The 15,487-nt window shown below is 41.7% G+C and overlaps 1 protein-coding gene across 1 annotated transcript; it reads left to right on the top strand.

Moving 5' to 3' along the window:
* Positions 1-3,650: 3,650 nt before the first annotated feature.
* On the top strand, positions 3,651-12,855 carry utp25 (UTP25 small subunit processor component). Its single transcript, XM_078277839.1, has 12 exons — positions 3,651-3,811; positions 4,655-4,694; positions 4,958-5,147; positions 5,234-5,473; positions 5,685-5,773; positions 5,873-6,283; positions 7,704-7,920; positions 8,013-8,215; positions 8,578-8,760; positions 9,767-9,876; positions 10,657-10,902; positions 11,962-12,855. The coding sequence occupies exons 1-12, from the start codon at positions 3,711-3,713 to the stop codon at positions 12,215-12,217; spliced, it is 2,286 nt and encodes a 761-aa protein (XP_078133965.1). The 5' UTR covers positions 3,651-3,710; the 3' UTR covers positions 12,218-12,855.
* Positions 12,856-15,487: the final 2,632 nt, after the last annotated feature.

Raw genomic sequence — 15,487 nt, 5'->3', positions numbered from 1 at the left:
TATGGAGCCAACAAGGAGATAATCTAAACTACAGCACCTACATTACTGATTTACAGTTATTGAAATTAAATACGAATACCAACAGTTACATTAGTAATGTTTCACTGCAGCGTGTTCAATATTAAACCTTTGTAAGTGTTTATTAAATGAAAGAACATGGCAGCAACTGTTTCCAGAAACCAGTGTAGGCTACCAAACATAAAATCTGCTGCAATAGAGCAATACAAAATAAGTAAATATCAACCTCTTAAAACAAAGTAAAGTTTTAATAGTTACAGTTTATATGTGGAATTATGGATTAGAAATAAGATAAAGGACAGCCAGTCTAGTATGAACGCCATTAAAAAATACTTAGAAAACATGCATGTTTACATAACTCAGCTATATGAAAGAGACTCCACCACATATCAAAATCATATGAAATTCTGCCACAACTATACACATCTTAAAAAAATACAAAAACATTTTCAGAAACCCATTCAAAATCTCAGAGGGTCAAATTAACTTAGTTTGTTTCGTTGTTTAAGTGACAGACTACTTGCCTTCAGTGATATAAATGCATGGGCACAGTTTATCAGTATCCATAAAAACCTGTTACACATATTTACTGTTTTGTTGATGTTTTATACATTTAGAAATGGTTCACATGAGAAGTTTCAAATGAACTGTATGAACTTAAAGGTGCACTATGAGTTTGAGAATTTCATTTTTGTCTCAAATCGTAGGCATCTCTCCTTGATCCACTAGCTGCCTGCCCCCTGAATACACTGTGAAAAAGCCCAGTCTCAGGAGACAACACAGGGGTCGTAAACGTCAAACAAACACTAGGGGCACAGGCTGTGCACCAAAATACAACAAACCACGTTCCAGCCAATCACCAACAATATGGTTGGGGGAGGGGTGTGGGGGTTAGTGACAGTTAGGCCCTGTTTACACGTACATGGTTATTTTGAAAAACGGAGACATTTCCCTTCGTTTGTGCCCTTCGTTTACACGCAAACGGAGAATTTGACTCTGAAAACGAATCTTTCTAAAGCCTCCGGCCAGAGTGGAGATTGCAGCCGAGGAAGTGAGGAGGAGAAAAGAGAGGAAGTGATTTGTTGCTAACGTGGGCTTGAGCTTCTCGTTACACTGCCACCTACAGGTTTGGCATGCTCATGACGGCATTGACGGCATATATACACAGGTACGTGTAAACGAACACTGTTCTGAAAACTGACAGCTGTGCACAATGTTATTTTTGAAAACAGGGAGGTTGAAATGTCTGTTTATGAAAATAGCCGCCCACGTGTAAACGTAGCATTAGTAAGTTAGTCAGTTAGTCATTACAGTTACGGAAACATAGGGGGAGGGGCGAGCTTGCTCTGTTTTGTTTTGAATTTACTTGGAACGTCAACAGAAGTGACGTCATGCAGGAACTCATAGTGCACCTTTGAAAGACACGTATATGTGCTTACAACTACATTAAAGTGAGTCATGAACATTGTTGTTATCCTGTTCAGGGAGATGAATCTAAATTAAAGAACTTGAACGGACTGGGCCGTGAAGCTGTAAGCCTTCTTATATGAGAGTTTACAAGAGTTTGTTTTAACCAGATAGTTGTTCATTAAGTGTAAACCACACTGCAAGACAATCTTTAGCCACGGGGCTATTTCTTCCTGTTGACCACATTGTGTTAAACTGCTACTTCCAAACTGTTTACTCCTTTTCCCAGGGTCTCCTTTTCTGATGATGAAGGGAACCCTTAAAGGGAAAGAGAATAAAGGTTATGACGGAAAACAAGCATCTCACCAAGGTGAATACTCTTTATAAAGGAGCCATAGTTTTAGATCATCTTCAATTCCGATATGGCCACATATCAGAAACAGCCTTTAAACAGCCTTGAATTGCTTCTTTTTGTTTTTTGGCTCAAACAATCTGATCACAGCAGAATCAACATGCAATAAAAAGAAACCATTTTCAAACTCTGTTCCACCTATGCCAGAGCTACTTACAGAGTACATGATGGAGAGGTTGTTGAAAAGCTCTTGGCCTGCGCTCACTTTGTTCCTTACTCCCCGTATGGTCCCATTCTTGCTGCAGATATTGATCCGTTTGTTGCTGAAAAGCATCTCTCTCTTGGCACTGGCGTACAAAAGCAGGTCATCAGGTTCACAGCCATTTTCGTCCACTGTAGTTTCCACCACCAGACCATTCAAGTGGCTGTTGGCCTCGCTGGTGGGGGGCAGGCTCCCCTGCTCTGTCTCTGGGCTGCTGGTGCAGTCAGAGTCCACCGAGTCTGACCCTGAGCCGCACCAGGCCGTTTCATCCTTGAACACCTCCGCCAAGACCCGGCCACTGTTGGCAGATGCTACTCTAAACCTAACTGTTTTTCCAGCCTTTTCTTTCTCCTGATTCACTTTTGGCCCCTCCATTGAAATACAAGACTGTCTTACATGTTTCACATCCCTTTCAGAGAAGCCAGACGTGCTCTTTCAGCCTAAGCCATAGCGGTATGCAATTATCAAACAATAATATCCCCATTGACGTGTCAAAATGGGCTGAAAATACCCCGAGTACAAAAACTTGACACCCAAATGGTTAATAATGCACGAGTTTCTGCCATGGTAACGGCTAAAACAGGCAAACAGTAAATTGATATTACCATGTTGAATAATTGATCAAGGATAGTTTTCAGACAGCAGATATACTACAGACCTGTGACTAGTCTTTTACTTTCAACAAGTACATTTAAAGCACTACACTTCTGTGCACTTTGCTGCAACCTCCATTACCCCTATCTGTCCCTGAATTAAGAATAATTTATATCACTTGCAGTACAATTACATTTACATTACATTACAATATTACACTTTTTTGTTAGCATTGGTATTGATGTTGTGTTTTAAGAAATGTCAATTAGCGCAGGGGCATCATCAGTGTTCAGGGGTTTACATTACAGCGGGTGGTTACAGTATAGGCCTATGTGGCCTTCAAATCAAGAGTAAAAGCAACAAATCATACAATTATCACAATCATAAAGAATAGAATTTACTATTGTCACTTTTACTCCAAAAAATGTCAATACATTTTCCTCTGAGAAACCCATCATCCAAGTCAATAAATCCAAGCTTCATTAGTCATGCTGCTGCTCAAAGGCACCCAACAAACTCCTGAACTTCTCCTGCATCGCAGCAGACTTAGAGCAGGTGCTTTGTAAAGCCCATTTTATATTTTCACAGCAAATTTAACACATTTAAAGAGGAATTTGTAAAAAATAAAATAAAATAAAAAAATAAATAAATAAAAATAAGTGGTTTTATTCAAACGCATGATTATCCAGGACACAAACAGTGGGATGTCCAGACATATGTGTCTGGACAACATTTAAGATGTGCTATCTTTGGCTATGGTATTCTGAGTTTTAATTATGTGATTTTAAGTGTATTTTTATAATGTATTTTTGTTTTGTTATAATGGAATACGTGTGCAATCTATTTCCAAATATCAGAAGATCATTGCACTCCCAAAGCTAATGACCTAAAAACTAATAATCTGTCACACTAGAAAATGAATAGCTTGCTTATTTTACAATTATGCAGTTACCGACCAGGTCCAAACTGCAAACCTGTGTAATTCCTCTCCAGACCTGGAGGTGGCAGCAATTCGGCTGCTACTGATTCACCTCCACCGAAGAAGCTGTAGAACCGCACGTGTAGCAAAGTGTCAACATGGGAAAAAGAAGGCAGAATAAGGAGCTTTTTACAAATTTAACAAAAAAACAGAAGAAACACTTGAAGGAATTCGGAGAGGAGCATCCATTCCATGATGTGTAAGCAGTACAGCAAACTCCTGCTTGTCTTAAAGGAATAATTAAGCTACTTTTATGTTAGCCAACTAACTGTTAGCTAAGTTAACGTTACATTCGGAGGACTGTGGTCCCACTCAAGCCAGATACCGTGCGCAATGATTACTATATGTTAAATATATGTTATTAGTAAAAACATAAAAGTAATATTGTTCGAAGAAGTCTGTTTGCTAGAACGTAACGTAATAGACATATGTTCTTCCCAAAATTGCAATATTTTGGAATGCAGTTTGTGGTTCTTCCAAAGATAGCTCAGTTCATTTTGACTTGTAAAAATGCAAACAATAACGTTTACGCTTAACTGAGTTTGTTTTTTGAAGATGACACGTCAAAATCAAATAGTCACATAGCTAATTCCTTTACTGCAGATAATAGCCTATTCATTAGCAAAATGGCTAGCAGAAAAGAGTACAAGAATATCAGTTAAGGCATAAGGTAAAAATGTACTTGCACTATCCATTTCCTGTCCTTAATATTTACTGCAGGCTGGCTTGAGACTGTTAAACAAGACTTCTCTGATCTTTATGTTCTGTTCAACTTAAAACTTGTTCCTCAAAAACACAGACATATTCCCCAGTTGTGAACGTATAACATTAATCTAAGAAACATGGTAATGAACATGATGCTTACTTTTGGGAAATACTTTTGGTAGATGAGTCTTTCAGGGGACTTTGTTCCTCGCCCTTCTCAACACTTCCATGTCAACAACAGTCCAGACCAAGACCTTTGTCATTTAGTCAAGTTGATAGTCTTCCAAAAGATGCTTGTTGTCTAAGTGAGTCTATTTCCTTTTGTGTTTTTTCACAGAGTTGGCGCAAGACCTGAAAGAACTGAGATATTGGAACTGGTGAGTAGCACTGTACAACTTCTGATGATACAAGTCATGAAGCCCAATTTACGCAATATGAGATTGATGATTGTAGTAACTGTCGCTGCACAAAGATGAAGATGTCTTTTCAGTGGCAGCAACAAGACTCTCCCATCTGATCAGATGTACATAAAATACATTTTGTACCAATAATTAATATACTCCAGTTTTGTAATATTTGAACTATACCAATATTATAATAATACAAATTGAAAGGTGTTCTGTGCACACTTCTGTTACAGCCAGCAAGCCCAGGACAGTCTGACGTTGAGCCTGATGAGCTGGAAGATGAGGAGGAGGAACCAGAGCAGAAAACAGCCTATCAGAAGCTTCTTTCAACTCTCAGCCACCCCACCAGTAATGACCAGAGTGAAGAGGAGAGCACTGATGATGAAGAGGAAGAAGAAGAAGAAGAGGAGCTCCTTGGTGAAGGTGAGTTGCTTATTTCATGCACACTAAGGACAGTAAAGGCCAACATATTGCAGTCGACTGTCGAATATAGTTCTTTTTTATTGTAGGGGACAGTGATGGAGTTGGTGATGATAGTGAGCATGAAGATGAAGTGGAAGAAGAAGAGCCCGAGGATGCAGCTGAGGCTCTGACTGAAGCAGTAGAAGGGGAGGATGTGGTGGAGAAGGAGGCAGGAGATGAGTTCGTAGACAAGGAGCATGAGTCCCAGTTCTGTCTGGAGTCCAACTTCACGGGTGAAGGAGGGCAAGAGGAGACTGAAAGCACTGCAGAACAGGAAGACAGCAAAGGTACGGAAATAGCTAGGACAATTTAGTTCAAATTACAATTTTATAGTCAGTTTCGTCAATTATATCGCAGTATGTTCCCTGTCTAGTCTTTTGAGACGTGCATTTTATGTCATTTTATTTTCAAAATCAGTGTACTGCTCACTCAATTAGAACAGTTGAGGAATATGATTTGACTGAGATATGTTTTACAGTATTTTTTTTGTATATGCAGACATGTTTGTACAGCATTTGGACACAGAGCTTGGTGAAGAGGATGTGGAAAAGATAACATCTGGTAGCAAAGCCAAGGCTCAGATCACGGTATTAGGTGCACAATTCTACAAAATTGACCAGCTTTTACATTAGAATGAATTCTAAGTACAGTTGTGCTTTCTTATCTTTCCCTTTCTCGACATTTAGTGGCCAAAATTAGGCAATTTACTCTGTACCATTCCACTGGAAAGGTTTGGATTCATTGGCCCACAGAAAGAATCAAACCTGCCAGTTTTTCACAAAGTTTTGGAGACCCACTGGAAGGATCTGAACCAGACCTCCAACTCTAAGGGGGTGACTGAGGAGGTTGCCCCACTGCAGCTAGAGCTGCTAGCTCTAATGGGTTCCTACAAGGACATCTACTACCCAGAGGCCTGTCCTGTGAACCAGGGCCCTCAAGTTAGCAGTGCATACTGCCTCCACGTGCTCAACCACGTTCTGAAGGCCAACTCCCGGGTCCTGGCTCATAACGCGCTGCTAAGGGAGCAGAAAACTCAGGCTAAAGCTGGAGCTGAGCCGCAGGATGAACCAAGAGACCAAGGACTGACCCGGCCCAAGGTAAAGTACTGGATACATTATGTTTGGCTTCTTAAAGGAACACGCCACCGTTTTTTGAAATATGATTATCTCTGCACACAAGTAGCAGTGCTTCGGCTGTGCTTCGCCCAATATAGTCCCAAGTCAGTATCTGCCTAGGAAGTCGTCTAGTCTTAATCTGAATTGCTATTTGTACTCGTTGTAAATACGCAGGCCACAATAATTAATTAGGTTGTTTTTTTGTTGTTGTTGGCTCACGACACGACATGCTAACCGGAAACATAGGATTCCATTCACTACGCTAAGCTAAACTAGCGGCGGCGCTGCCAGACTAAAACAAAGCATGCACTGAGACAAAAATGCGTTTGCCCACCTATCTACATCTAGGGGAGACGGTGAATAACTCTATTTCAAAAAACGGTGGCTTGTTCCTTTAACAAAGCTCCATTTAACAGTTCTAAACACCGCTATAGTGCACCATTTTGAGTTCTCCTTTAGTTGCAATTTGTGCCCGTTTTAGTCTCAAATACCAAGACTACTGTAGTAGGAAATGAAATGCTGACTTCACACATACTGTGAGTGTAAGTTATGCATGTTTATGTAAAGCAGTCTGTCCCACAGTTCTCAGGCTGGATCACGACGTAAGATGTCATTGGAACTTTGTGTTAGTATTAAGATGCATTTGTCTCAAAATAAGTAGTAACTTAGTAAACATTGGGGCAATCCTATGTGTAGGGTTGGGTATCGTTTGGGTTTTTTCCGATACTGGTACTAAAACAATACTTTTAAAACGGTGCCGGTGCCTGAACCGAAATATATATATAACATATTTATAATGTATGAAATATAAAAAAAAGGAGCACAAAAAGACAGTTAGCGACATTAAAAATGAAATGATTGATTAATAATGTAATAACAATAACTTATAACAATTACTTATTTCACCAGTAAATTGCTGGTAAACGACAAAAACAAGCACCAGATGGGAAAAGGGTATTTTACAATAACTTTAAATGCACCACAAGGCTGGCGAGTTTCAAGTAAACGCACCGTCTGTGTTGTTTTTCCAACAATGGTAGTTGCAGTCAGACTGTTACGTCCTGGTGTTTCGGTACCCAACCCTACCTATGTGTGAGTAGAATAAATCACATTTCATCTTGATCAGAATCCAGTCAAGCAGGTAATGTCTTATATGCAGTGCATGGATGATCTTGGGTTACTCCCAGTTGCGTTGTGTTTGATTTATAATTCAGTTACATTAGTTGTTGCTCCACCTTCCACAGAAGCAGCATTATGGCTCACTGAATTCCCTCAGGGTTATAGTACATCAATTTAATATGCTATAATCACTTTGCTAAATGCTTCCACTTAGCCACAAGTGTTCAAAAACACCATATTTTTTTTTTCTGCCCTGTTGTAATGATTGTTATCAATGTGTTAGGTCCTGATTCTCGTTCCGTTTCGAGGCGGAGCTCTGCGAGTCGTGCAGACGCTCATCAGCCTGCTGGAGACCAAAGGCAAGAAGATCGTGGTGAGCAACAAGAAGAGGTTCAAGGAAGAGTTTGGAGAAGAGGCAGAGGACAAGGCACCCAGGGTGCAAAGACCAGACGATTACAGCGCCATCTTCTCAGGCAATGTGGATGATCACTTCAGGCTAGGTACAGTTTAACAAACAGAAGTCCACCCACTTTTGGATAACCTGCTAAGTCTTTCTCTCTAAGGCCTTGTTGCTGTCCTCTCTCCTCACCAGGCATCTCCATTGTGAGGAGCAGCATACGTCTGTACTCGCCCTTTTATTCATCAGACATCATCATTGCATCTCCGCTGGGTCTCCGTACAGTAATTGGAGCAGAGGGAGAAAGCAAGAGAGACTTTGACTTCCTCTCCTCCATCGACCTGCTGGTAGTGGACCAGGCAGATGTCCTACTCATGCAGAACTGGGAGCACGTCTTGGTGAGAATACACACCTGTCCCATGATGCATTACTGCGTGACGGCATGTGTTCAGCAGTGTTGTGTTTTTACTGTTGGTGGGGGATGTGGCGCCATCTGCTGTTCAACAACCATTATAGAATTTGATGAATCACAACATGTTAATTTAGCATTTAGGAAAACCCTGCTGGAGCATTGACAGAGGATTACAGATTAAGGTTTGATTTAGCGTTTCTGAAGGGTGAAAATGTTTTCTGATCACAAATTTAAAACTCGGTTGTAATAAATACTTTATAACTAAACCTGTCAAAAGTTGGTATATTTAAGGTGTCTCTGTATAGGTTGATGTCCTTGTAAAAAGTCACATTGTCCACCCCTCTCCAGCATGTGATGAAGCACATGAACCTGCAGCCGCTGGACTCCCATGGAGTGGACTTCTCCAGGGTGAGGATGTGGAACCTGAACAACTGGGCCCGACACTACCGGCAGACGCTGGTGTTCAGCTCCATTCAAGACCCACAGATCAACAACATCCTCACCAAGCACTGTGCCAACTACCGGGGACAGGTACCTTAAGGCCTCTTTACAGTCGCCGTTCCCGACCTGTCGCGCGACAATGTGACGTCAAAATGACGTAGATCTTGCTGGCGTGCCAGGATTTAAAGTGCGCGACACCACTCTGTTTTTTTTCAGCGCGCACGACAAAGCGGAAACGTGAAGCATGGACGAGTTCGAGGGCAAGCTTTCCGAGCAAGTGCGCCAATAGCAACTGCATTCTAGTACCGGATGTCAGGACTCTCAGAGTGACTGCAAGTCTCTCTTGTAAACTTATTGGGTTAAGATGAATTCTTTTATGGTGAATGAAAGGCTTGATCCGACGAAGTAGGTCATCGAATCGTTGTGCAGGTATTCGGAAGTATTCAAAGTACTTCTCTTCGTCTATCGTCCTCATTTGTTTCACGAGGATATTGAACTCACCATATTTATGTCTGGCGTTATTCAAAGGACGAACATTCCACCTTCTTTTTCTTCGTTTCTTTGCAAGCGGGCTCAAAAGCAGCTGTTCTTCCTCATCCGTTGACTCCAATATCATCTTAGCCACTGTTGACATTGACCTCAGTGCTGCTGCCAGTTCTGCCATTGTTTACCTTTTTCTTCTTCTTCTAGTCCGTAGAAATAGCAAAGTCGGTAGCCTTTCCTCAGTTGCGACACCTCTATCGCGACCACCACGCGCGAGTATAAACAGTTACAGCGCTCCCATGATGTCATACTGTCGCGCGACGCGGTCGGGAATGACGAGTATAATGAACGCTTTATACACCTTACAGTTAACCTTACACCTGCTCCTGGGACTGAACATTCAGCACAGACTATAATTTAGTTGAACACATTACTAAGAGGCAGAATGATCTCATATATTGAGTTAATCCTCAGCGGTTGGAGCAGTAGCCACACAGTAAGTTGTTTACTGTGGTCAGCTGGATAGGTGAGGAAAGCCCTGGTTTCTTCATTGCTATTTGAAGATGTAGGTTTTTTAAATGTTAATTCCCTGTGTGGGTTTCTTTGTTCCCAGATTGCCACTAAGAACATGCCAAAAACAGGTTCCATCTGCCAGGTGCTGGTTCAGCTGCCTCATGTGTTTCAGATGTTGTCCTCTGACAGCTTCCAGGACCATGATGCCCGGTAAGGTCTTCCCACAGGTGAACCATGTGATGCCATCACAGCCAGACAAATCTATAATATACTGTAGACCTGGGGTTTTTAAATGCTTTGGGGGAAATACAGTATCATGTTCCCATTGATTCAGTGATCTACACTGTAGGCTCCAACCTTTAGCCTATGTTTGTTTACATTTTGGCAAATTGACACCAGTAAAATAATGGTGATAACGCTATTGGCACTGTATCCATGGGTCTACTGGGAGCTATCGCTGGATTACTTTGATATTGTGATGATTCTCAGGCAGGGTCTGGAGTTACAAGGAATGCTGAGGTGGGGAAATGTGGGATTGACATTCAGTTAAGTGTCAAACTGTAATGTTCAGCTTTATTTGAGCACTCTTGGCCCAAATAGTTTGAAATTCTGAGATTACACGCTGTCATCAATTTTTTTCCCCATGAAAATATACACTTAACTCATTCTTTACATTTATACCTAAATATGAAAAAATATAAAATAAATGTCAATTCTTTCGTTTGTTTTATGGTTCCTTTTTTAGCTGTTATTCAAGTCAGTTGTGCGTATCATCTCAATAGTTTTCTTTCTGTTGAGGTGTTTGTGTACAGTAAGACCCTTTTATTATTAGCAATACATCCTTTATGTGAGTTTTATTATTTAAATGTATGTCTAAATAAAAAACAGATCATAACATATGCGACAGCTCATGAGCTCTTGACAAAATGCCTGGCTGATCCCAACAAAATGTAAAACTGTTTTATTTCCACTGTTCCATCCTGCCTGTAGGTTTCAGTTCTTTGTAGACAAAGTGCTTCCCCAGTACAGGGACTCAGTTATGTCCCACACGCTGATCTACATCCCGTCTTACTTCGACTACATCCGGTTGCGCAACTACATGAAGAAAGAGGAGATAAACTTTGCCAGCATCTGCGAGTATTCCAGCAGGTCGGAGGTGTCCCGAGCCAGGCACTTCTTCCAGAAAGGGGATAAACAGTTCCTGCTCTTCACTGAACGCTTCCACTTCTACAAGAGGTCAGTTCTTTTTAATGCTCCATCAGGTAGCCCCACATGTGTTGGGTTCTGTGTTTGATTTGAGTGGGGGTTTTGTCTTTTTAGTGCAGGGTCATTCAGCTAGTACGCCTCTCCTTTAGCAGTTAGCGGTAGAGTTTTTCCTGCTGAAAACTTACAGTACTTGACAATAAATTGTATTCTGATTCTGAATCAAACCTCACCAACCTTAAAGGTCCCATGGCATGAACATTTCACTTTATGAGGTTTTTTTAACATTAATATGAGTTCCCCCAGCCTGCCTATGGTCCCCCAGTGGCTAGAAATGGCGATAGGTGTAAACCGAGCCCTGGGTATCCTGCTCTGCCTTTGAGAAAATGAAAGCTCAGATGGGCCGATCTGGAATCTTCTCCTTATGAGGTCATAAGGAGGAAGGTTACCTCCCCTTTCTCTGCTTTGCCCGCCCAGAGAATTTGGCCCGCCCATGAGAGAGAGAGAGACATCATGGCTTTCAAACAGCAAAGTGGCAGTTGGTCATGCTAATCGAATGTGTATTTAGCTTGAAACAAGCTAGCGCGAACCGGTGATTAGCTGCTAACGCTACCTTTCAGGGCACAGGGTAAATCGCTATTTCTATACCACTAACAAGGCTCAAAATAGCACCACACTTCAACGGTAGCATAATGAGGGTCCCTACATGTAAACCGAAGCATTGAGAACTTTGTAAGTGTACATACAGTTTATTAAAAAGATAGATTATAAAGACAGTAGCGTTCATTTTTACATGCGGAGGGCCATCTTGGAAGTCGAACGACGAACGCCGTGCAACCAGTAACATAGCTCAAACACAGCGTGTCCTTTAAATCCTTGTCTGTGGAGTTATCAAAACGGTGTATAGCAATAATCAGCAGTATAAACTAAGAAATAATCAGAGTGATTGCTTAAGACTGCTGGCCGTGTCATCCCCATCATACTTCCATACTCTGGCTGGTAAATGTGTGTAAGAGGTATTATATTAGAATTGTCTTAAATATAACTTGGTGAGCCCCGCAGAAACGCTGATCTCTCACTTCTTTTATTTAGGTACACCATCAAAGGCATCCAGAATTTGATATTTTATGGATTGCCCTCCTTCCCCCACTTCTATAGCGAGGTGTGTAACATGCTGGCGGCGGGGGGTCGCGGGGAGGAAGCCAGCTGGACCTGCACTGCCCTCTTCTCCCGTTACGATGCCCACAGGTTAGCTGCCATCACCGGAGCCCAGCGAGCCGGACAGATGCTGCACTCCAACAAGACTGTTCACCTCTTTGTTACAGGAGGGGAAGATAAGGCTTCCTGATGGAGCTGAACAGATACAAGAGCACCACTTCATAAAGCCATGGGAGATATCTACTGTACATTAACCCAGTAAGATGACCCTGGACTGAGTGTAACTAGAGATTTTGAACGCCTGTCTGTGATAGTGGATTGCCATGTGGCACATCACAGTACCTGGTTTGACATTAAAACAAAGTGTACTACTTGAAAATGCAGATACGATTGCTTTCCATTATTTGGACAATATGCACCATGAAAAAAAACGGCACAAAAAATCACGGCACAAAGTAAAGAGATCATAAAACAGTTCTATTGTGTTATAAAGATTGTAGGGGATCACTGTGATATGTTGTATCACTAACTGGGTTAATGATTGTTTTCACATTCAGCAAACCGTACAAATATTTCATTATTTTGATTATCCTCCGTAATGTTTGATAAGAGTTCATATTTGTAGCAATACCTGTTCTTAAAGTGGTAACATTTTTCTGGTTGTTAGTATAGTGGCATACCCAATGTAAAAGTGTTTCACATGAATCATGGATGTGTTGCCTTGGTTATCTGGTTAAGTATTTTAGGAATTTTAATCCAGAATAATTTAAAGTTGTACTTCTTATGCTAATAATCAGCCCACATGTTTTAATTAAACATGAAATACAAAAATACACTGTGTGTGTGTGTGTGTGTGTGTGTGTGTGTGTGTGTGTGTGTGTGTGTGTGTGTGTGTGTGTGTGTGTGTGTGTGTGTGTGTGTGTGTGTGTGTGTGTGTGTGTGTCAAACTTACAAAGCACAAGCAATGTCAGTTTGTAGACCAGGGGAAGAGAGAGAGATGATATAACGGGTCTAATTTATAGACGTCTGAGCCCAGCTTACTCGGGTGTGCTGCATCTTTGACCTCCTGAGATAGAAGAAGCACAGACAACAAAGACATGGCCAACCCTGGGGTCATCACATCTCACACTGTCTCCCTCAACGATAAGGTACAAAGCAAAACAGGCTCCTTTAAATACACTCACCCACATAATTATTAACTCCCCTGAGTTGCTGCAAGAGTGACTTTGGCCACATAATTGCAGGTGCTCTGTCGTTACCGTGATTATGGAAGACATGACACCGAAGCTCAGCCTGAAGCGGGAAGTAGGGCTGGTGGGAGCCGTGTCCCTCATTGGAGGGACAATGATTGGATCTGGGATCTTCATGTCCCCACAGACAGTGCTCTACACCATCGGCAGCCCTGGGGCCAGTTTGGTTGTGTGGGCGATCTGTGGTTTACTGGTGATACTGGTGTCTTTCTGCTACGCTGAGCTGGGCACTGTTATAAGAGAATCAGGAGGGGAGTACATCTACATCCTCAGGACTTCAGGTCCAGTCCTCGCCTTCATGCTAATCTTCAGCTCTGTGTTATTTGTGAGACCTGCTGGTGTTGCCGGCATCTCGCTGAGTTTTGCTCAGTATGTCGTGGCTCCCTTCTACTCAGACTGCCCCCCTCCTGTGGTGTTAGTGAAGTGCGTGGCTGCAGCTGCAATTATAGTGCTTGCCACTGTGAACTGCCTTAATGTTCGCTTTTCAATGTCAGTCCAAGTGTTTTTTATGGTGGTCAAGGTTCTGGCATTGACAGTCATTATAATAGGAGGTTTGGTGAAGCTTATCCAAGGGCATACTGAAAACTTTGAAGACTCCTTTGAGAACACAAATCTTGGCATCAATTCAATTGGTATTGCTTTCTACCAGGGACTGTGGTCCTATGATGGCTGGAACAATCTGAATTATGTTACTGAAGAGTTAAAACGCCCAGAGGTAAGTAAAAGGGTATATGGGGTTTCAGGGGAAAGTTTGATTGTATTGAAGTAGTTATTGATTAAGACCAATAAGCAATCCATGTTAAGATGACCCTGGCATTCTGACACTGGCTATACTCCGCAGCATCACCATAAAGAAATAAAGTAATAAATGTTATGTCAGAGGTGAAAAACTGTTAATTACAAGAAAAGAAATTAGTTTATTACCGTATCAATTATATCATAACATCACCCAAGCTAGAATATAAATGATACCATTCAATAAATGTCTAAACTTTATATCCTGTACTTACAAGACTTTACACAGTATACATCATGGAGGATGTCAGCAAAAAATAAGGGAGTCTACGAATATATGTTGCCATCAGATAAATGTAGAAATGAAAAAGCAGTCCATGAAACTGAAAAAGGTGTAATGTCAGTCTTTTGTCTGATTCAAATAGTCTACAAGTGTTTAAGGGCCCAGACGCACCGACCAGACAGCCGACCCTCGGCAGAAAAGACAGTTGGACAGATCAGTCTCCCCGAGTTGGTCAAAAAAATGCCTCGGAACACACCAAAGAGACGAGACGTAATACGTCTCCATAACAGCAGGCGGCGCTAATCTGTATTGTCGCCCAAAAATGAAAACCGGTAGCTGATTGGACGAACGCATCACGTGGGTCTGGTTTCTCCGGAAATTCAAAGACAGACTGTCATGGCGGCTTGTTCAGAATACGATCTCATATTTTACTGAAATAGTTCACTGAAACGTGTTTCTGAAAACATTTTAAGCGAGAAATAGGCCGTGCAGTTGCTGAATCTGTCTTCATTTCAGATCAACAAAGGTCAGTTTAAAAGATTTTTGTTAGATTTTAAGAGACTCTAGTCACGCTCATCCCGCTCCCCGTTTCCGGGTTAGCACTCTACCAATCAGAATGGTCATTTGAGTCTGACTGCCGGCAGTGCCCGCCCCGCCAATTATACATGTCAAATCGGCCAAAATGAAGGACGATGGCCCCTCGGACGGACGATGGCACGGAACGCACCGAACAGACACGAGTCACTGACCTCGCCAGACTGTCCGACGGCCGATTATCAGCTCTGTGTGTAGTAGGCTTTAGATAAGCTTTATTTTGGTAAAATACCAAAATAACCAGCATGCTGGTGACTCACCGTGATACACACAACAGAGTCATCAAGCCAACTGATATACAGTAGTTGCAGACTAAATAACACACCGAAATGTAATTGATTTGCCTAATCATTGGCAAAATGTAATACTAGATTGGTCATAAAAAAGGGGGATTGATGTCATAAAACGCCAGCTAGTCCGTCAGTATTCGTTCTTCAGTTTTGAGCTTGTTTGTCTTAATTCAGAGATCAGAATACTGTGTAAAGATTTGATTGAAGTCCATGTGCTTCACGCTACACACCACTCCAAATAATAGGACTGTGGGAACTGAAATCAGCTTAAGCATATTTTCAATTTTAGACAAGCATAATAATCTCAA

This window comes from Sander vitreus, chromosome 20 (assembly GCF_031162955.1).
Source record: "Sander vitreus isolate 19-12246 chromosome 20, sanVit1, whole genome shotgun sequence".
Lineage (NCBI taxonomy): Eukaryota > Metazoa > Chordata > Actinopteri > Perciformes > Percidae > Sander > Sander vitreus.
Note: the sequence above shows the minus strand (reverse complement) of the source record. Positions and strands in the feature narration are given on the sequence as shown.

Coding starts and splice junctions, on each gene's coding strand:
- utp25 (XM_078277839.1), top strand. CDS start 3,711: ATGGGAAAAAGAAGGCAGAATAAGGAGCTTTTTACAAATTTAACAAAA. Junction 5,148..5,233: donor AGAGGAGCTCCTTGGTGAAG/GTGAGTTGCTTA, acceptor TTTTTATTGTAG/GGGACAGTGATGGAGTTGGT. Junction 7,921..8,012: donor GGATGATCACTTCAGGCTAG/GTACAGTTTAAC, acceptor TCTCCTCACCAG/GCATCTCCATTGTGAGGAGC.